Source organism: Dermacentor silvarum, chromosome 1 (genome assembly GCF_013339745.2).
Source record: "Dermacentor silvarum isolate Dsil-2018 chromosome 1, BIME_Dsil_1.4, whole genome shotgun sequence".
In the NCBI taxonomy this organism is placed as follows: Eukaryota; Metazoa; Arthropoda; class Arachnida; order Ixodida; family Ixodidae; genus Dermacentor; species Dermacentor silvarum.
This window is the reverse complement of record NC_051154.1, coordinates 150559752-150582403: the sequence shown is the minus strand read 5'-3', so window position 1 is coordinate 150582403 and position 22652 is coordinate 150559752. Positions and strand designations below refer to the sequence as shown.

At 46.1% G+C, this 22652-nt stretch overlaps 1 protein-coding gene across 1 annotated transcript in view; it reads left to right on the top strand.

Moving 5' to 3' along the window:
- LOC119436233 (tyrosine kinase receptor Cad96Ca) overlaps nt 1-17363 on the top strand; it is a 100504-nt gene extending 83141 nt beyond the window's left edge. The window contains exons 4-13 of the mRNA XM_037703027.2: nt 6888-6938; nt 8099-8335; nt 9128-9331; nt 10543-10668; nt 11838-11991; nt 12712-12822; nt 13565-13746; nt 14588-14710; nt 14870-14981; nt 15080-17363. Of these exons, the coding sequence (XP_037558955.1) occupies nt 6888-6938; nt 8099-8335; nt 9128-9331; nt 10543-10668; nt 11838-11991; nt 12712-12822; nt 13565-13746; nt 14588-14710; nt 14870-14981; nt 15080-15351 (1572 nt within the window). The 3' untranslated portion in view covers nt 15352-17363. The remainder of the gene's footprint in view (nt 1-6887; nt 6939-8098; nt 8336-9127; nt 9332-10542; nt 10669-11837; nt 11992-12711; nt 12823-13564; nt 13747-14587; nt 14711-14869; nt 14982-15079) is intronic.
- The last annotated feature ends 5289 nt before the right edge of the window (nt 17364-22652 follow it).

The window sequence follows — 22652 nt, the reverse complement described above, 5'->3', positions numbered from 1 at the left end:
GGGTGGACATGCCAAACAGGTGCCTCTTGGCGAAACGCCAGATGGCGGATATGGCGAGCCAGTAGAGAAGGAAGGGCCTCGGACAAAAACGCGCTTGCGGGCATTGTCGAGGTCGCATTTCATAAATTGAATGAAGGACTTTCCGAAGAAAGGTAAACTGCACTCTAGCAGGGAATGATTTTCAAGTTATTCATGTTCGGAATAAAGCTTTAGCTTGCCGGTGCACGTGCACTTATGCCGTCGTCAAACGGAGACGTTTCCGGTAGAGGCATAGAGGTTTTCCATGTGTGGAGCCTTTGCAGGGTTTCCACAGACCATATAATATAGCGTCTGAAGCCACAGTCTCATTAGCTACGTCAGTTGAAACTGTTTTCAAAATGTATGCAGAGCATATTGCGATGTGCACTCGCTTTGAGGACCTTATGTAAGCTGAAGGACCGAGAAGAGAGGTCAGCCGGCTGTGGCGGGCATGGTGCACCATGTTTTATTTTTTCTGCCTTCTTGTTGCATTCTGGCGTGAATGTACTGGCAGGAATGCAATCCTAATCAACTATTTCAGCTTATCTTTTTACCAAGAAGATTCACGCAATACGATATTATATTTCTAACATGTTTTGAACGAACACACCGCCACATGTCGCTTCGATAGTTGCGGCTAACAACTACATCCCCGTGTCAAGGCATCGCATGGTAACTGGAATGTTTGCGCCTAAAAAAAAAAAAAAAATGCGCAGATGTTACACATGTGGGTTGCCACCTGCTTCTTTTCTCTCTCGTGCCACTGCCTCCACTGCAAGGTATGCATGGTGGCAGTGGTTAATTTGGTGTGTAACGGAAGCCTTGATGCTGTTTTATCGTTTAATAAAAAATGAATTGTTCAAAAAAAAAAAAGAAGAAATACACCCAGATTGCCGTGAACTCAGGGCTGGTATGTGGATGGTGATAGCGGCGAACGTTCATGCTGCCTCAGAATGAGCCATAGCGTGTTTCGTCGAGCCTGAAGTCTTCATTCAGCTAACAAGCTCACTGCACCTGAAAAAGTTTGCTGTATCCGCGCCGATAGGCTTACGCTGGGAGAAACTGTGAAATATACTTCTTTCACTTTCACAAAGTTCACTCAAACCTGTAACTACCCTGTGGCGACGAGAGAGTGCAGGGGCCGTCAGTACATGCAATGGTCGCTTTGGAGGAGGGAACTGTCACTGTTCACTGAAATTAGATCAGCGGAAGCTATAGCGCTGCAAAATAAAAAAAAATTCCGCCAGGAAATCAGGATGACCGTCAAAGTTAATAGGATTCGCATTGACGCAATGTGGACATGCCACCGCAAAAACCGCGTCACGTATGAGGCCTTTGCAGGAGCCGGGCTCCTAGCTCTCTCGCGCGTCCCTCTGAAGGCGCTGCACCATCTAGCGGGGGCGCTGCGACCTGCGCGCGTGGCACGTGTCGGAACATCGATGCATGACGCGGGTTGAAGTCCGCCCTGCACCGGATCAATTATAAAGGATTTATTTTTTGTCGTTGAAAATAAGCCGCTCGATAAGCACGCACACGCGCACCCCCCCCCCCCCCGCACACACACACACAACACACACACACACACACACACACACACACACACACACACACACACACACACACACACACACACACACACACACACACACACACACACACACACACACACACACACACACACACACACACACACACACACACACACACACACACACACACACACACACACACACACACACACACACACACCGCAAACTGGGCGAAATTTTCAAGGAATGCTAATCGCATTAAAAAACACAATGTGTGATTGAGTGGGAACGCTGCCAATAATTACTTTAGATTCACGTCGTTGTTGAGATGCGAAGCAAAGAACGTCGTGACGTCATTCAGCGAACGCTCGTCGGCACAGTGAGGCGTCGCACAGGGCGCTAAGTGACACTAAATTGTCGCCAAAAATTGATCTATTGAGATTGCATTCCCGGTGTATTCTGAAAGGAATGTCGCGCGCGCGCATTTCGAAACGTTTATTCACGCCTTCTCTCGTGCAAAAAAAAAAAAAAAAAAAAAAAAAAAAAGAACGAGACGCACGCTATCCCGCAGAACACCGGAGCCTCCCTGAGCGAGGGAGGAGTAGCCCGGTAGATGCGGGCCATCATGCACGCTGCGCTGCACGCGGTCGCGCTTTCGTGTGAGCTAATGGCGAGTGCCGCGACTGCAAAGAGCGAGCATAAAACAGGATCCACTGTCTCGTATGAGCACACAAAAAAACTAAAAATGAAGGGGGGAGGAGGGGGGTGCAGAAGAAAAAAGAGCGCACATAAGACTGGCCAAATGCGTGCGCGTGCGACAGATGAAGGACGAAGAAAGAAGATAATAGGCGGCCGTCCAGTCCGGGCCGTCCCCTGAGCTAAAGCGTGCAATTTCCTCGAGACGACGAAGATGGGAGCGCCAAGCGGGGCTTCTCGATGGCTGCGCGAGACAGGCACCGTCCCCCGACAGACGCACCTTTAATCACCGCGCTCCCTTTGACGCGCTGGCTGACCGCGAGATAGACGTTCCCGTTCTTTGCTCTTTTTTGTATTCGTGGATATACGAATGTTACCCATGGGACCTCTCGCCGAAGAATAAATATTGGACATAGTTACGTGGACTGCACGGATGAGATGTTTGTAATGTTACATCTACCCTGAGTTTGAAAACTATTGCGGCGTAAATCTGGGAAAGACATGGTAAATATGCTGGCGCAGCAGAACCACAGGCGCATGTCGCTCATTTGCACTGCTTAGGCATCGCGCATTTACCGTAGGCATTAACGACTGCCATTGTGATTCGATATTTCAAACCTTCCTTCTAAGTTCATTCTTAAGACACGAAAAAGGTGCTCAGATGCGGGTAACGTATGCAAAAGATACAAGGTACTATACATTAACTTAGTCTAACCGGCTTCAGCCATATAGCGTTTATCTTGCCTTCCTTCTGAAAAGCTGTACAGGCTGTTTCATTTTGATATCTTGAACCACGCGCAAAATATTAATGGATATAGTTTAGGAAGTTGTATGTACGACAACCAAGTGCAAATGCACGTGACTGGATGAGGCCAGGCAGTACGGGCCTTGTAATGGTACGATTGATAGCATCAAGGGAGGGGGGAGGAGGTAACGCGATAATTGTAACGACCAGAGCTAAGAGAGAGAGGCTTCCGACACCGTGAAACCGTTGGCGTCAAAAGCACTACCCTCAGTTTGCCGGTGACTTGCGCCTTCGCTCTCACAGCGCTGTCTGCCAGGAATTTGAAATGATATCAGCCACTGCGGCCGCTAGCAACGCTTAATACACTGAGGCTATGACCCACAGACGTCATATGGACTGCATATATCTTGCCACGTGATGTTTGGGGTGAATGGAAGCCTGCAAGTACAAGCTCCATTTCTTTTTTGAAATCTAGAGCCTGCAGTGGCGGGAAAGCACGCACGTGCGTCGTGGGACTGCCGCCAGCACCAGTATTATGCACTAAGCGTATAAGTTCCAATGCAGTTCATCGGTGGCACCAGCGAAGAACATTATGTGTGTCGTTGGAGCAGTTCCATATTATATGAAACCTGCAAGCTCACCACAATAATATTAGACATTCTAAGTGCAAGGCTTTCTTAGATTGCTTATCATTGAGACATCAACAAAATGTAACTCATACATTGTGTCTCATTATCAGCACAGAGAAGTGAAGTATATGTACAGCGAGGTCGTGCATGGAAGAAGTTCACAAAGCAGACAAAAGAACGATGTATTTAATGCCGTGCGAAGACATCTATATAGCCATTTCCGGTGGAACAAAACAGGTCTAAAAGCTCTACGTGCCCACTTAAAACTCGAAGGGAGTGGTAAAAATTTTTAAAAATAAGGACGTAATGTTCTGTGTGCGTTTCATTCTGTGAGTAACTAAGGGAACACAATGCCGCGTGGATATGGGGAATTACTAACACCATGAGCCATCGAAACAGGGGGGTGTGCACGAATAAATTGCAGGTGAGCATCGACTTGTCGACGACAGGCACCTTGCTATAGTACAGACTTTTTGGCAGGGACGAACTAGCCTACGTACATGATTCCGGCTGTGAACACAGTTGTCTATATTGAGCTGAACGGTAACAAAACAGAGCCTACAGAATCTGGCAGAAGCTGGGGTGAACGCGTGTTTGTTTCTGCCGCGCCTGGACGCGGAGGGGTTTCGGTGCCTTGCGCAAGCAAGGCGGATACTGTGTGGCCCCTTCGGTAGGTGCCCCTTGGAGCTTCCTTTCATCCGGGACCGCATGCAGGTTCGGTCGCGTGCCGTGCACACGGCACGTGCCGCGTAAGCCCGCCGTCCTCTCCCCTCGGCCTCCCAGGCGCAGACGGCGGCCGCCCACGATCCGGCCGCCGCGACACCTACACTCGCAGAAGAAGAAGGCCCGGCACAACAGACGCGCATCAAGGCGTCCCGGGGCTGGCGAGCGCTCCAGATCGCATCCCGGGTCGTACGGCCGCTTTATCTTGGCCCGTTATGGCAGTTCATTACGGGCGGCCCGTAGGCGGAGCTGGGAGGGGCATTCCGGATGTGAGAGCCCCCATGCTTTCCCTGGGCGCGGCGCCCCTTGGACGACGCCACAATGGCGGCGTGCGCCGTCGGGCCAGCGGTGGGCCGCGCGCACCCGGACTGCCACGCGTCGTCACGGGAGGGGGGTGGCGCACTCCGCCGCGGCCCTGCGCGCGGGGCCTAATTACAGGGCTCTGCGAGCGCCCTTGCGCACTGGGCCCCTCAGTGTCCCTGGAGAGAGGCGCAAACGGCCTCGCGTTGGGGACACTGTCCTGTCGTCCGAGGTGTCAATGATGGCGCTCGCGGTTGCCGCGCATTGCATGATGGACACGGAGCCTTCGAGGCCGGTCCGGCCGTGGGAGGATGCTCTCAGTCGTGGGCGCGCGTTTGGGCAAACAATGCCGCCTTGGCCCACGACCAAGTCGTGTCCCCCAAAGTATTCTCGAAAATGCAAGGGTGCCGAAAGACCGATGCGTCGCTCACGCTCCGACCAGCTTTCCTCTTTCGGAAGCGTGCCAGCGCTGCATCTTAGGCCAGACGAGAGCGAAAGCTGAGCGTCCGGCCTGGACCGGGTGGTGCCCGCTGGGCGAAAATCGCGCATTCTGGCTCTCCACAGAATCGCATTTTTGTGCACAGGTTCGCTTTTGGTTTCTTTTGAAAGGTAGCGTGAGGATCGTGATCTATACCGTGCCATATTTAAGGCGGAGCTCATGACAAAATCGTGTTTCTAGCGCCTCCAGTGGCGGGGAATTCGCAGGACGCGTGTATCTCATGCGGTATGGTTTCACTGATAGCGAGGAGTTTGTGTAGTGGTAGGGGTGCGACTAACGCATTGCAACACTCATGCAAACAAGAAAGTATTGCGTTGCTACGTCACATGGGCAATTTCTCCGAATGACATTCGAGCCATCGTAGGATCTTAAAGCAGAGCGAAAGGAAAAGGGTCAGTAGGAAGCTCAGCGAGAGATGACTAGGGAGAGCACACAGAGTAGAATGCATAAGTGCGTATGAAGGAATACGTGGTCCGAAAGGCACACATAAAATATCTTGTAACACTACCTCGTGGCCTGAAAAATTACTGGTGTAACCTTAAGAGAAAGCATGATGGTATTGTAGACTGGAGAGCAAGCGGTGTAGTTGATACTCTATAGTTGAGATATAGGGAGGAGTAGAGTAAACCAGCATACGTAATGCGTAGAGCAGATAAGTAGTGGTCTGTTAGAGTAACACAATGGGTGACAAGGATAGAGAATTGCAGTCGCGGAAGGGTGAGGACTACGTGGTGTGATGAGATTCGATATTCTGCATGAACAAGGATCAAGTTGATTGACGCAAGACGGGTAATATTGGAGAAGAGTGGTGGAGGCCCACATTCTGCACTGGACTTACGATAGGATGATGATGAGGATGATGACGCCTTTAGGGAGGAGGCGGGGGGGGGGGGGGGGGGGGAGCTCCTGCGTTACTTAACGCCGATGTTCACTACGTGTGCCACACATGCAGGCTCAATGGACATGAAGCGCTAATGTACCGTAGTCGAACTTATCGTGCTCGCAGGCGAATACGGGACCGTATTTTATGACAATTCCTTTAAGTTTTATCATTTTTGCTCTTGAAGAAGAACTATGAGGAAACCACAACCTTCCCTGTCACGAAGATCAGCCAGTCAGCGAAGTGGATATGATATGGAATTAATTGAATCGGATGGACATTATACTTAGAAAATAAGGCCCCAGATGCGAAATGTTCCGGTCTTTCTCAGGGCCTGCGACCTACTTCCTTCTGCAGTGCGTCCATGTTATTTGAGCAGAGACACTAAACACCTTCGGCGGCGATCGCTTTCAGGGACTATTGAGAGGGCGCACATGACATACATTGTTAACTGTATGTGTAAAATATACCTTTAGTGCCATGCACTTGTTCCTGCTGGTATAAATTGCCTTGCGTACTTAAGAGGCCTTATTGAAGTGTATCGTTGGCTTGTGTCTGCTTGCCGTTTGTGACAATCTCCTTCAGCGGGCGATAATCGCACTTATCACATTAAAACTAGTATTTAAACAATAATACATTGTGCTAAAATGTAAACAACAAAGAAATAATGATACTGTTATTTAACCTGTACTCGTAAAGGATATTGGTTGATTGCTGCTCAAGATTCCCGCTTTCAACTAAGCCTATAGTTTTTGTTTGTTTCCTCCCTTTCGAAAAGGAAAGAAAAATCATGTTTGCAGGGCGCGTTGTACACGTGCTATGGCCTGCAATTGATACGTTTTAACCTTCTTTTTTTTTTGACTTCCAGGCTGGCTCTGACTACTACCTCTTCATCACGGCCTATGACGGTCATCAAACGGTAAGTACAAAATTGGCTCACTCATTCGCCATTTGAAATGGCCATGAAAAAAAAAAAAACAGAAAATACGTTTATAACTTGAAGCGTCGTATATGCTCTTCGATGTGTGAAGAAAACTGCAATTTTCTTGGACCAGTTCCCCGTATTTACAAATAGGGATCTCTAGAAAGAATAATAGGGGATCACGACATTTTTTAGTATAGAAGAAAATTACAGACCGCGGTAATAGCACAAGCTGATGTCACATTAATATGCACACAGGTAGGGTACTACAAACAAACAAACAAACAAACAAACAAACAAACAAACAAACAAACAAACAAACAAACAAACAAACAAACAAACAAACAAACAAACAAACAAACAAACAAACAAACAAACAAACAAACAAACAAACAAAAGAACCAAGGAAACTACGAAAAAGAACATCTCATTTGCGTCAGGTTTTGTTTAGAGAGATATCCGATAAAAAGAATGCTTGGCTTGGGAGTAGTTGCTGTCGTTATCCTCTTAAAACATAACTTGTGGAGTGGAAGAAAAAAATTTACCCTCGTTTTTTTTTTTTTTTTCTTTCAAGCCCTCACTTGTCTTAAGTCCTCCCAGCTATTCTTTAGGGCGGACATATAAGCGGAGGTCTTAGGAGCAAATGTGCAAAATTGTGCACATTTTTTTTCCCCTTATGTCCTAACTCTAACCAATACAAAAGAAACTTTCGAGAAAGAAGCATACATTGACGACAACAAGAGATCACTAATATTGTACCTCTGGCGCTCGAATCAGATTGCTCTGTGGAAACATGCGGCGTAGGTGGGCACATTCTGAAGTATCTGTGTGTGTGTCTTCTCTCTCTGTTTCGCTCTCCCATTCAGGTAAGTTAACTAACTCGTCAAAGTCTAGTTTCCTTTCTTCTCTCTCCATTTTTTCCAAGCATCTAGTTCCTCTAACCTGTACGTATCACCAAAGCAGTTAAGTTTCATGCTTTTAGTGGTCGCTTAGCGCTATCTTGCATTGGGCGATGTACATGTCCGTCAGTTTGAGCCGAACGCAGCCACGGCTCATGCCAAACAACCGTGGCGCTTGTCGTTTTAATGGCAGGCCCAGTAGGGACACTGCTGGGTTTGCGCGGATTCTCGAGCTCTTGCCCCTGATGCCGTGCGCAGGCCAAGATCGAGGTGTACGTGAAGGTGGTGAAGCCCAGCAGCGGGCTTGACGGGATCGACCTGCTTGAGCCTCCACCGCGGCCCTTTCCGGGAGGGGGCCCAGGTGGGTCCCCCTCCGGCCACTTTGCCCCTCCCGCCCCTCCGCCCTCGCTGGGCTCCGGCAGGAAACGTCCCTCCAAGGAGCCCCCGCCGCCTCAGCCTCCCAGACCTCCGGCCGGACCCATCGGCACGGGCCAGGTGCGCTGCCGCGGTTTTTTCCTATATTCATCACGACCGCACCACTTATGGCACCACGTCCAAGCGTTCAGCCTGTGCTTTACATCATGTTTAGCCAAATAATTAAAGAAAACCGCTAGTATTCTCTTTCCTACCAGTGAACCTGTAAAATGGCTGAAATTATGAAAATAACAGTTGCTCGCTCGACTTGGATTACAAGTTGAAACCGTGAGCGCTTTCCCATCTATAGGTTATTCTTTCGAAGGCGCTGGTGCAGAGCTGTTGTCTAAATCGAGACTTTGTGCACTGTGTTGCAATGCACGCATGGTGGCTCCTCCGCCGTCTTTTCTCCATGAACTTTAGATTTCGCCCTCTCCCTCGCGTAAGTTGAAGCAGCCGGTGGTGGTGCATTGAGTTACGCTGCTCTTCTGCTGTATTTATTTTTTATTTATTTATTTAATTACAAATACCTACAGCGCCCGAGTTGGGCATTATCGTAGGGGGGTTAATTACAAACATAAAGGTCATATATTGAACTTCAAGAAAAACAGCATCATATCATTTATGGTATTACAAATACAATAATGCACTGCTGTAGGAGCAAACCACTGCTTTCGCGTGAGCTTTCACTGTACTGCTCGCAAACGACCCTAGCATGAGCGAGATATACGGAGTGTAGTTTAGTTATTGATGAAAGTGATAACGCTGCAAAAGTGTGGCGGTCGCACAAGGCTAGGCGAGGTCTCGGGGATTACTCCGAACAGACTTGTGAAGACTGCGTTGCCAACATCTGGAACGTGACGGGGGTTGCAGGTACGACCAGACGCTGGAGTGGAGGATCCAGCAGACACAGAGGAGAAAGGGGGCCCTCATGGCGGCTCACAGGGAACTTCGGGCGGCATTGACATGACCTCGACGGTGCTGCCGATCGTGGCCGTGGTGGGCTTTGCGCCGCTCGTGGCTCTCTTCTTCTGGCTCATGCATCGCCGGTGCCACAGGGACGACAAGCTGAAGCCCGTAAGTCAGGCCGCGCTCAGCGTTGCACAAGATCTTTTGGTAAATTCTGAAAGTAACGCCGATGGTGCTGTATTAAAAGATCCCTAAATAAAAATGTCTAGGGAACTGTAGATCACACATTTCCGATAGCAAGGAGGTTGCTTTTACCAAGAATGGTTTTTTTTCTATGCATCCCAGAAGTTCCCAACAAAGTCAGAATAATGTCTCAGAGTGGTAGCTGACAGCCGGGGCTATTAAACTGTTGACTAATAACAAGAAAGACATACCTTTTATAGCGAAATAAAACGCAATCTGACTTGCGCTGCTCACAAACGCGGAAAACTTAAGTGTTGGTGGGTTCTCATCGCAATATAAGACCAGCTCTGGCTCAAGGGTTAGAGTTGACCTTTTCTTGTCGTATTATGTAGCTGTGATTTGCAGCGTTTTCACATGTGCGATTAATCTGTATCTTCTATAAGATTCCCCCGAAGTAGTTTGGCCCAAACCTTCAAAAAGAGTAAGGAACACGAGATCTGAAAGGGAAAATTGGGCATTCACCCGAGACTAGCCCGAGATACAGAGGAAACTTACAGAAAGACGAGATGGCCCGTAATGGCAAGATTACTGCCTCTGTTTGGCTGCGAGATAAATTGAAAATAAGAAAAGCGAATTGATGTCTGTAATAACGATTTTGTTGCGCAATAAGTCGCCTTGCTCCGTTGAACGAGCACACAGAGAGTTCTAGACGATGAATCTTAGAATCTATCCTTATTCAACTATAGGTACATTAATTCAATGCGTGCCGGCGGAAATGTCAGATTGGTCAGTGAGTATTGGTTAAGGGACGACGCATATTCGAAAGAAAATTGAGTTGGAGAATGTCGGTTTACTTATTGTTACAATCGCTCCCTTAACTACAAGTTGTTGATCAAATTGATAAGCGTAGATAAATAATGAGCATCGTACCTGAGGACCGTATATCCTTTGTGTGACGTCATCATTAGATGAACGAACGATGAACGCTTGTCACATGGGCTGTTGCCGTAGGCCACGCTTGAGCTCCAGATAACCTTGGCGGCGTAGATGCAAAAAGCGTGAAGTAAAGATATTGTACCTTGCGCTCCCTGTCAAGTTACCCTTAGCTTTTCTTCAGAGATAAAGTTATGTGTCCCTTTGATATGTGCATATAAGATGACTATTTTTTCTTTTTTTCACATTGTATCTTCTTTCAGAAAAAGTCCACCGACCGTCTGGATAGCAACTTTTCGCACAACTTTGACCTTTCCCCTGCCACACTATACAATCCTAGAGCTCGGAGGGCTCTGTCCAACAGATATGAACCCGACTTCTTGAGCTCCGTAAGTCTATGATTTCTTTAATCGGATACAGCAGAACCTTCTCAATCACCACAAAACTAAAGAATAAAAATAAAGGCAGAGATTGGCGAAGTGATTGATGCAAATACAATTTCATAATGAATTCAGGTAGGACAAAACATGTGTGCTGGACGAGACTACTGAGGACGCCTTGCAGAAAATAAAATGCGCCAAAATGATCGATCAGTACGGTTCAACTATGTGCAGGAGATCAAGTTAACGGCTTTTGAAAAATGTTGATGGGAGACAGACAAAATATGTTTTTATGTAGAGAGGTATACGACACTGGCAGTTGGCTTAGAAATTGTTACGCGTCTCAGAAGAACCATTGGTTAGTCTTTGGTCTCTTGAATCTTTACGACTGATTAAACTGCACACCTTACCGGCGTGCCGTCCATCGAAGTTTTGGACGACATGCCGGTAAGACACATTCAAAAAACGCTGTTCCGTGGAAAAAAAATTTTTTTTGCTGGTTTCGACGCTCTGTCAGGCGTGTAGTTATCTCTGATTCAGGCTAGTTCTATGTTATGTTTATTGCATTTTACTATTATTATTTTTTGTAATATCATAATGAAGCCGAGCGAATCTTGAACATCGTTCTTTGTCATCGTGTATCGTGGCCTCGTATACTTTAATAATTTATCGAGTGACAAGATTACACGTTTACACTTGTACACAAATTAAGTTGAATACGTCAAGGCTAAATACCAAATGAAATCGCTTAGAGATATTTTAATTTCATAAGTTACCACTTACCTTGCACTCGGTTTATGCCCATCGCAGTCTTTACTTATGCATAATGTGTTTGATGTTGCGCGCAATGTATTAAATTACGATTGCTGTTGAAATTTTATCTAGTTTAACAAGCCCGAAATGGTGAACCCTGCTTCATTTTTAAAATGTGAATTACAAAACAACCTGCCGCCATGTACACGTTTCCCTTTGGCGTAAATACCAAACTCACTTCTTTGTGATTTTGTGACTTTTTATTCTATGCTAAATAAGCTTAAGCTGAGTCACGGAACGGCAAAAGGTATTGAGGATGTACTAGGGTGATTTTTGGTAAGATTCATAGAGGAATTGTTTGCCATCGACCATGCCGTGATAATTAGGTCGGTTTTATTTTTAAAGCTCTATTTTATTTCTTGCAGTTGTCAGAGCACAGCAAATGGGAATTTCCGAGGCACCATCTGCGGTTTATTGGCATCCTTGGCGAGGGCTGCTTTGGGCAAGTCTGGAAATGTGAAGCCATGAACATCACTGGATCAGAGGAACCGGTCATTGTGGCAGTGAAGACGCTAAAAGGCAACTATCATTCACTTTTCACGTTCTAATAATTCCAGAGCAAAAAGTTTATAGAAGGGGAAAAAACAAAGAAAGAGAGAGAGAGAGAGAGAGAGAGGCTATTTTACCCACACTAGTTAAATAAGCCCTTGAACATTTTATTCACGGCGCCATTTATATCAATCAATCAGACCCTTTCGTGCTCGTACTACTGCAGAAACCCTTCTATTGTGTCAGCGGGGGTGAAAGCCAGTATTCGTTGTTTCCTTCTCGCAAAAATAAAGCAACGGTATGGAGCGCACAACGAAGATGTAATGGCACAACGTGATTACGCAAAGTGAGACGAGCATCGCAGAGGTTTGACGCTCTGCGCCAGGCCTTTTGTCCATAGAACGCATCCGGAATGACATGAAGAGAGAGAAAGATTCACATACAAGGAGGCTGCATACACAAAACGTATCAACCGTAGACGAGCATGGGAAGCCTTCAGCCAGCGTTTCGAAAAGGGGACTTGTCTTCGCCCTGACAGAAACAAGACCCCTTGTCGAAACGCTGACTCCATGCTTCGCCCACTGGTTTTGCCTTGCTTGTATAGACAAAAGGTATTCCAAGGCGTGGACAGTTTCGGGCTAAGCTTACGCAAGTACGAATTACGCACTTCGGTACATTAGATCTTTGCCACGGCGCGTTTTCCCTATTGGAATGACTAAAAAAAGAATACCTGTGCCTATGTACTTGCAGAAAATGCCACCGAAAAGGAAAAGAAGGAACTTCTCAGTGAACTAGGTGTGATGAAACTGATAAATCCTCATCCCAACGTCGTCACCTTGCTGGGAAGCTGCACTGACCGAGGTAAATATGCCTTATAGCATTTCTACAAACTCATTCGTGTGACCTTTCGCCGTCACTCAACGGCGCTTGCCTTGCGGCGGCATTCCCAGATCTCAGATTGCAAGAATGCCTACATGCTTACGCGGAGACACACGGCAATGAAGAGCAGGTGGCAAGCTTTAATCTGCAGCCTTCTGCAATTGTATCTTTCATATCCCACATATTGCTTCACGACGTTAAACCCGTAAACTTATTGTGTTTGTTTTTGAACTATTGTGCTGTGACGATGTTCTCGCATATATCTTGCTCAGGAGTTTTTAAAGCTTTATATTTTGTGCGGCGAGACTTGTCCAGTGCACACAGTTGCTCTCATTTTAGACGTTATGCTTGATAAGAATGATAACGTTGCGCATGTTTATTTTACCTCGCGTTGACGTTGTGTTTCTTGTAATGCACAGGAAAAATAAATGAGAGAATTGTTTCCTGCAGTTGTTTCAGACTACAGTTGTTGACGGTTGGCTAAGTGATGAAAATAAACCCTTGTTCCTTCGCAGTCTGGCGCCCTGTGAGATACTTTTGTAGGCGCATTTTCCTACATGCGTTATTGAGACAAGCTGAGATTTTCTTGCACATGAAACAGATAAAAATGACGTGTGAAAGATGTATACGCAGATCACGTTGCTGAGAAACTATATCTTCATAACTTCGCCACAAAGCAAACCCAAACGCTTTCTGTTCTAATTTAGCAATTACTCTGTTCCAGACCCCTTATTCGTCATCATGGAGTTTGTACCTTTCGGCAAACTGCAAACGTACCTTCGTGAGAGCAGAGTTGAAAGGTCGTATGGTAATCTGCACGGAAGTAGTAAGCACCTCACGTCACGGGATCTGACATCTTTCGCATACCAAGTGGCCAAGGGCATGGAATACCTTTCATCCAAAGGGGTAAGCACGCCGCATGATATAATTCAGCTACTGCTTGCTCTATCTGACTATATTCGGGCAGGCCAATTAAAGTTGTACGAGAAGTCTTTCGAAGGTTAGGTATGGTGTGACACGGACAACTTTGCCGTTATAACCTTTAACCTATTTGAATCTAAACTATTATATGCTACCTCAGAAAATTTTCAACGTAGACTTATGAAAGAATGAGTAATAATCATTCTTAACGTTTTATATTTGTCCTTCAAGTTAGACGGGCGGTGTCTCATCACCCGCAGAAAACAAACAAAAGAAATAAATAAATACACGCTCAAGCATTCATACCAAAGTTTATGCTCCGGTATGGAGGCCTTGCAGAATACGAGAAAATCCGCAATCTCACCCAGAAAGAAGAAGCAGAGAAAAAAAACGCTTATTAATATATATATATATATATATATATATATATATATATATATAAAGTATTTTCACTTGATTACAAATATAGACATAAAAAGTAGCTTTAGAGTAGACATAACATCATCTGTTTTCACCCGCCGTGGTTGCTCAGTGGCTATGGTGTTGGGCTGCTGAGCACGAGGTCGCGGGATCGAATCCCGGCCATGGCGGCCGCATTTCGATGGGGGCGAAAAGCGAGAACACCCGTCTACTTAGATTTAGGTGCACGTTAAAGAACCCCAGGTGGTCCAAATTTCCGGAGTCCCCCACTACGGTGTGCCTCAGAATCAGATCGTGGTTTTGGCACGTAAAACCCCATAATTTTTTTATCATCTGTTTTCGCTTTGCCTTCGCATTATTCTCATTTTTCAATGAAATGTCTTTTGCTCTTTTGTCTTTTGCTTAGATTATACACAGAGATCTGGCCGCGAGAAACATCCTCGTCGGAGAAAACAAAACCTGCAAAGTTGCTGATTTTGGTTTTGCTAGGGACGTCATCACTAGCCATGTTTATGAAAGAAAATCAGAGGTATGTGCACTTCTCCTATGTAGGAACAATTAGTTTGGCGTTAAGACGCTCACTGCTTATTGCATTACTAGGTGTGTCATTCACAAGCCGAATTATTTCTGTCTTGCTGCCATTTTGTACGTATGACATTTTTCTGATACAACACCTGTGTTGTTGCAGGGGCGCTTGCCAATTCGGTGGATGGCACCGGAGTCGCTTTATGACAACATCTTCACCACAAAGACTGACGTCTGGTCTTTCGGAATACTCATGTGGGAGATCGTCACACTCGGTAAGAAAACGTTATTCCCTGCCCTTCCTGAGTTATGTAATGCGAGCGCTTTGCTGATGCTGTGTCCTAAAGTAGTTCCACACTTCGCTTTTTGCCAGGCTCCACACCATACCCTGGACTGGCGGCTGCCGAGGTGATGCGACGCGTCCGCGATGGCTACCGCCTTGAAAAGCCTGAGCACTGCAAGCGAGAGATGTACAACATAATGTACTACTGCTGGGACCCGGATCCCAACGAGCGACCTTCGTTCAGCGAACTGACTTGCCTCCTTGACAAGCTCCTCGTTAGCGAGAACGACTACATTGAACTGGATCGTTTCCCCGATCACTCGTACTACAACATCACGAACCTCTCCGGCGAAAAGCTTTAATCGTGTCATTGCAAGCCGACGGGGCGGCTCACTGGTCGTCCGAGGACGTGCGCCGTTGGCGGAGTGGACAGAGAGGGAAGAAAAAAGCAGATGATAGCAATGATGATGAAAATCGGCGCTCGCCCTGCCGATTACGTTCTCTGTGTTCATCACGCTGTAACTGCTTCCTGATACTTGGACTGTGGTATCTGCGTTGCCGTGCCGGAGGGCGGCAGCTTCACTCACGAGAAGACACGGCTCAGCACTTCCAGCCAGAACATTTGTATAATGCGTGTGGATTTTTTTTTCTGTGCGTCCGGAATGGTCGATTGTTTTCAAGCGCCTGGAACCGTCAGTGGCGTCAACTGAGAAGTGCGCTGTGAAATGAAGATCTTTGGTGCGTTACGATGGCCAGCTCGATCATCCGTAGAACTGTACCACCAGAGTGATCTTGGATGATACTCCGGTGTGGGTCTGGTACGATGCGAATGTCCTGGATTGACCGCCAAAGAACTCTGTGCAGAGACAATACAAAACACGAGCCACCGCGGGGCCAGGTGGCTTGCAGTAACTTGTGGCGTTGACAGGGACCAGCCTGAAATTACGAACCATATGTGTGCATGAGGGTTATGCATGCCCTTGCTCATCACTCATCTCAGGGGATGCACTGCTGCGCTTGCCGTGCCTTGGGGGTCATAAAGAATGCGCTTTTCAGGTACCGGTAGCCTTCAATGAAAGCTTGAGAGGCTTGCGCTCCGTTTGTTGTTCAGGCACGAGGCGCAAATTCTCGTTGCTTTTGTTGGATATGCCTGGGACTTGAAGCAGCTGCAGTGCACTTGTATTTTAATGTATCATAAGAGAAAGTTATTTTTTATTTTGTTTATGCAAGCACGTTCTCCACTTGCAGCTTTAGTGTCTTATCTCACTGACACTGTTCTATTAAAATAAAGCTAGCTGTCACGTCAAGCGAGTTTATCGCACGAACGTGGCACATCAGTTAAAACCGGGTCAATGGCCACTTCAGCCTCGCAAGGAAAGAAAAGTTCATGGTTTGGAGTAAGTCATGATTGCAACGGCTCGACAACACAGCCCAAGATATATGTTTTGAGCTATTCCAGTCATGAGTCAGTACAACTCGCTAGGTTAGTAATTAGAAGAACGTGTTCCCTATACGCGAAAAGCTGGTAAAGGATAACGTAATTGCGCGTAGACATGTAGCACTCCGCGTTTCACTGCCTACATCCTCCTGCTGGAGGCCACTCTTATCTGCGACTCTTATCGTCCAGAACTTGAGAGAGATGTAAAAACTTATCTTGAGTCAAAATTTCTGTAGAGCTCCTCGAAAAACTCATAGAACATCCCTGATTCATGACTTAGCTCCTAAGATTGTTCTACAAGCATGCTCTGATTATCTGAAACACGCACATACACAGACACGCGCGAACGCATACTTTACTGTCTATTCACATACATGTACACATTGCGAAAGATATGCTATCAAAATTTACTTTCGAAATCCTCTTTCTTTCCTTTTTCAAACATCACGAGAGAGTTGTAAAACAGCGTACATTCTACGAACACACACACACACACACACACACACACACACAAAAAAAAAAAAAAACGTCAGCAAATTTCAGTGTACATTAAACGCCTCACTTACAAGCGCGCTTGAAAGAAAGCTAGTTTGGCAGAGTAAATCGATACCTTTATTCGAGGGCACTGAATAAACGGGTTCGTTGTTTCGCTTAGTTTTTGTTTGTGTTCAGAGAGATAAATTAATATGAATTTAGGTCTTAGGACAGCACTGAAACAAAAGAAAGCATTGAATTTTGCACATATTTATGAGAGATGCGAAATATAGATTGCATGCTGGAATGACTCCATTTCATCTTTTGTACAGTAGTAACGAGATTATATGCTCTTACATATGCGCTCTACTTATATTGTAGTGATGTGTTGAATGTATTACAAAAATGATTAATTATTTGTCAACACAAATCGCAAATAAATTACTATGTACAAGAAATCAATTCATTTTTATGCTCGCTTTGCCTCTTCACGACTATTCATTTTTCTGTAAGCAGAAGTTTAGCTGGCATGTTGTTGTGACAAATTGTAAAATGAAATTAAATTTCTTACCTAACAGGCGCCAACGGAAATGCCACATAAGGGGCTTTCCCATTGGGAGGTGAACTGGATTGTGAAAAGTGCAACTGCCAAGAACAGAACTGCGCCATCTCTGCACTGTACCATCTCCACTGCGCCATGTATGTTTGCTCTTTTTTCAGATATCTACCTGTCGTTGGCGGCACAAATGTCAATATGGACTCCCAGGGCAATCAAGTCCTGTATTCTTGGAGAGCATTGGGCCAGCGTAATACACTGCAAACGTTGTAAAGCACCTTAATGCGTGCACGCGAACAGTTCCTTTTTTCACATAGTCGTTTTGCCTTCATCATTTCTACCCTTTGCCCCTTGCCGCGATACAGCGTATCCAACCGGACAGTTATTCTGGTTAGCTTCTGTTTTCCATCTCCTATTTCTTTATATCTCCATCGGGCACCACAGAAAAGACGGTGTCTGGACATTTGCTGTTTTACAATATTTCTAATGCGTACGCTGGCGTTATACAACAGGCAGATATTATCAACTAGCTGCACGGCTTGGACACGGCCGGGCACGTTCTACATTTCGTTCTTGGATTCTCAAGACACTGGATTGTTCGAGCTCAGCTCGGAGGTACTCTTTTGTGAAGAGAATATCCCACAAGTACTTGGTTGCAGCCTAACGCCTGTGAGAACGGGAACTTATGCGAAGGACATCTGCACGTGAGTGTCAGCGTGTGAGCAGTCATCTAGCGCACATAGGGTAGTTCCGTCAGTACACAAGCCCGGATGTCAACTCTCGGCCTCTCAGCATCAGCATAGGAGTCGTCGTTCGATCTTTTCCCTGGCACCAGCTGAACAGCTACGAGGTTGCATCTAAATTAACATGGGAGGCTATGCAAGGATGCAAGGGTTGTCTGTCTTACAGCAGATGGTTGCCGCAAAAGATTTCTCTGGCGCCGTCTGAGAGGAACTCGTACAACACATAGAGATAATACATTGTAACTACTGCAAACTTCGAAACCTCGAATTTCAACGTTCAGGTTTGAGTAGCACCAGTGGTGCTCAATTGGTTTGAACACCCCAATTGAGCAGCTTGGGGTGCAAGAGGGCGAGGAGGATATGTAAATCTTGTGCAGCGATATAATTTTCCATCCTTGGTATCTGATATATACAACCCAGAATATTTGAGTATTTCACTGTCATTTGTAGCAACGTTTGCAGTCTGAAAAAAGCCGCAGTTTCGTCTGAAAGGCGAATCATCGATTGCGACAACAAATTAGTAGACAGCTATACAAAGTAAGTAGTTTTATCGGCCGTGTAAACGTGGAAGTGTTCGCTTACTAACTAAACAAGCATGGTGTCAGCGCGCACAGGCAAACATGAACACATCCCACTCGATGACCGCGGACAATCGCTGTCAAAACGCTGGCGTCAGGATACACGTGCTGTGTATCGCTTCAACGCGAACTGAGTGACGAGAAGACCGCGCGCCCAAAGTCATGAGCCGCCTGCAGATCACTTTCAAGGTAATGCGCGTGCGACCGCGCGCGGCCGTGCAAAGTACGCAGTTGGTGCCCGAGTAAACGCAGCCCCCCTCCCTTCAGTGCTGGCTTCCCGCTTCCCTCCCTGCGCGCGCGAGATGGAGCCGCGATGGTCGGTTCCCCATGCGCGAAGTACGCAGTTGCTGTCGGAGAACAACGCCCCCCCCCCCCCTCCCACCTCCCCCTGTCCCATCCCTCCACGGCCTTTCGCGCAACGGAAGACGGCGCGTTTCCTTTCAGTTTCCCGCTCTTGCGGGCGCCAGATTGCGCCGCAATCATCGGCTCCCCTCTCGCGCTTTCACTCGCACATACAGCATACGGCGCGCGATATCGCCCTTGGACTTTATACGCAACATCACGGCGACGGCAGAAATGCGCTTGAAATGTCCATATAACTGCTATCGCAATAAAACGTTAAATTGATAACCTCATATACACTGCAATGCATACAACTATATAAGCATTTACAAATTTACAAATTATTTAATTTTCCTCAGTCTCCCTGGCGTGGTGGCGAACTGCTAAACAGCTGTAAGGATTCACTTCACCTAATCACGTTAACGAGTCAACGTTGCGGAAAAGCCGGCACCACATTTGTTGCTTACATTTCTAATATAATAATAAGTAAATCAATCAATCGAGCACAATGACTTAGTGTAAACGAAAAATGCGTAAGATTTTGCATCAGGGCTAAATTTCGGTCTTGTGTCGTATTCCTCCTTCCAGTGCAAGTGTAGAATTTTTCCTACTTTCATCCTACCCTGTGGTTCACCAAATTTGAGCTTTGGACAAGTTGGGATGCTGCGTTACCAAAGTTTCGCAGTGCGCCAAACAAACAAGAAATCGGAAACATACACGGTAACTGCGAATCGGAGTACAGTCGAACTCATTTTACATTTTACCAAGAGAATCTGGCGGCAAGTTCGATGAAGGTCCAAGTTCGAGGAAGGGTGCGAACTCTTGCGCATCCTTCTTTTCCCAACGCCACTCATCGCGAAGCCACATCTTGCATCGAACTTCCTGATTGGCCGCAAACGATCCAGAAAACTTCCAAAACTTTGAAATCGAAGGGGGGAAGGTTGGGGGGACAAGGGCACATATAAAGGATCACATAGTATGGCAGATTATGATAGGGTCATTCACATGTTACGGCAGGATATTATGTAATATCCTGCCGTAACATGTGAATAAACGTTCACCAGCTTTTGCCCCCCGCAAGTTTATCAGCTTAAAGCGTCCCTTCAGTTGCTTGCGCTGCATCGTCACGAAGAAACGGCGACCTCCGAAAGACCGCTTGGCATAAAGACGTCGAGGCGTCCTGTAACCCCAACCTTCAGAACAGGGTTCACACGGAAACGAAGTGCGTGTTTTTGCTTTTGAGTTGGAGTATTGAATCTTGTGATCAGCTGCCTAGTTCGGCAACCGCGCTTTTCTATACAGCACGGGGGGCTTCTAGGTGGTGTGCGGAGACATGTGACAGGAGGATGAGTAGAAAAATATGGCACACTTGGATGTGGTAAGACATGAAACCACGAGACGAGAATCTCATTCGTTTCGTCCGCACGCGTCGTTAGGAAACGCATGAATAAACCGCAGATCCTGCCTAGCGCAGCCTTTGAGGCATAGAGCACTCTCGAGGAAACTTCGAAGGCCAGTCGTTACGCGTTTCGTGGCCGTGGTTTCGCAAAAGCACCCGAATGTAAGAATCGCGTCCGAGTTACGGATCATTTTCGCTGGCAACTCTTGCAAGCAATATCGACAACTACGTATCTTAGGTCATGACGTGTGGGAGCCAGAAGAAAATTGATGACGTTTGCAGCCTTCGGTTGTCTTTTTTTAATGCATTATAATACATAACTCATATGGTGCTCTATCGTTTAATATGTGCAGTGCTCATGAAACCAATGAGTTTATCGCAGCTCATACCTTCCTGTGTTTCGCTACTATAGCCACTTGTGTGGTATGATGTGCATTTCATTCAGTTTGAAAAACCGACATTGCGAGACATTTGAAAAGGAGAGAAGAGCACTTTCACAGGCTGATCGGTGAAAAAGAAAACAATAAGAGTTATGCAGGTCCAAAATTATAATCATCATCATCATCAGCCTATATTTATGTCCACTGCAGGACGAAGGCCTCTCCCTGCGATCTCCATTTACCCCTGTCTTGCGCTAGCTTATTCCAACTTGCACCTGCGAATTTCCTAACTTCATCACTCCACGTAGTTTTCTGCCGTCCTCAACTGCGCTTCCCTTCTCTTGGTATCCATTCTGTAACTCTAATGGTCCACCGGTTATCCATCCTACGCATTAGATGGCCTGCCCAGCTCCACTTTTTTCGCTTAATGTCAACTAGAATATCGGCTATTCCCTGTTTGTTCTCTGATCCACACCGCTCTCTCCCTGTCTATTGACGTTAGGCCTAACATTTCTCGTTCCATCCCTCTTTGTTCGGTCCTTAACTTGTTCTCGAGCTTCTTTGTTAAACTCCAAGTTTCTGCCCCATATGTTAGGGCCGGTAGAATGCAATGATTGTACACTTTTCTTTTCAACGACAGTGGTAAGCTCCCAGTCAGGATTTGGCAATGCCTGCCGTAGGCACTCCAACCCAATTTTATTCTTCTGTAAATTTCTTTCTCATGATCAGGGTCCCCTGTGAGTAATTGACCTAGATAAACGTACTCCTTTACATACTCTAGAGGCTGACTGGCGATCATGAATTCTTGTTCCCTTGCCAGGCTATTGAATATTACCTTTTTATTCTGCATATTAATCTTCAACCCTACGCTTACAATTTCTCGGTTAAGGTCCTCAATCATTTGGTGTAATTCGTCCCCATTATTGCTGAATAGGACAATGTCATCTGCAAACCGAAGGTTGCTGAGATATTCGCCGTTGATCCTCACTCCTAAGCCTTCCCAGTCTAAGAGCTTGAATACTTCTTCTAAGCATGGAGTGAATAGCATTGGAGAGATTGCGTCTCCTTGCCTGACCCCTTTCTTGATAGGCAACTTTCGACTTTTCTTGTGGAGAACCAATGTTGCTGTGCAATCCTTGTAGATATTTGCCAAGATATTCACGTATGAATCCTGCACTCCTTGGTTACGTAATGCCTCTATGACTGCTGGTATCTCTACTGAATCAAATGCTTTTTCATAATCTATGAAAGCCATGTAGAGAAGTTGATTGTACTCCGCCGATTTTTCTATTACCTGATTGTTGACATGAATATGATGCATCGTATAATATCCCTTCCTGAAGCCAGCCTGTTCAATTGGTTGGCTTAAGTCAAGTGTTGTCCTGATTCTATTTGAAATTACCTTGGTGAATATTTTATACATTACTGTGAGCAAGCTAATGGGTCTATAATTCTTCATTTCTTTAACGTCTCACTTCTTATGGATTAATATAATGTTGGCGTTCTTCCAGCTTTCGGGTATACTTGAAGTCGTGAAGCATTGCGTATAAAGCGCCGCAAGCTTTTTAAGTATGATATCTCCTCCATCCTTGATTAAATCTACTGTTATTCCATCTTCTCCAGCAGCTTTTCCCCTGGTCATGTCTTTCAAGGCCATTCTAACTTCATCGCTAGTTAAGAAGGAGCCCTTTGTATCCCGTTCATCACTATTTCAAATGCAAGAAGCTTGGCTGCTCTCGGTACTGTATAGGTC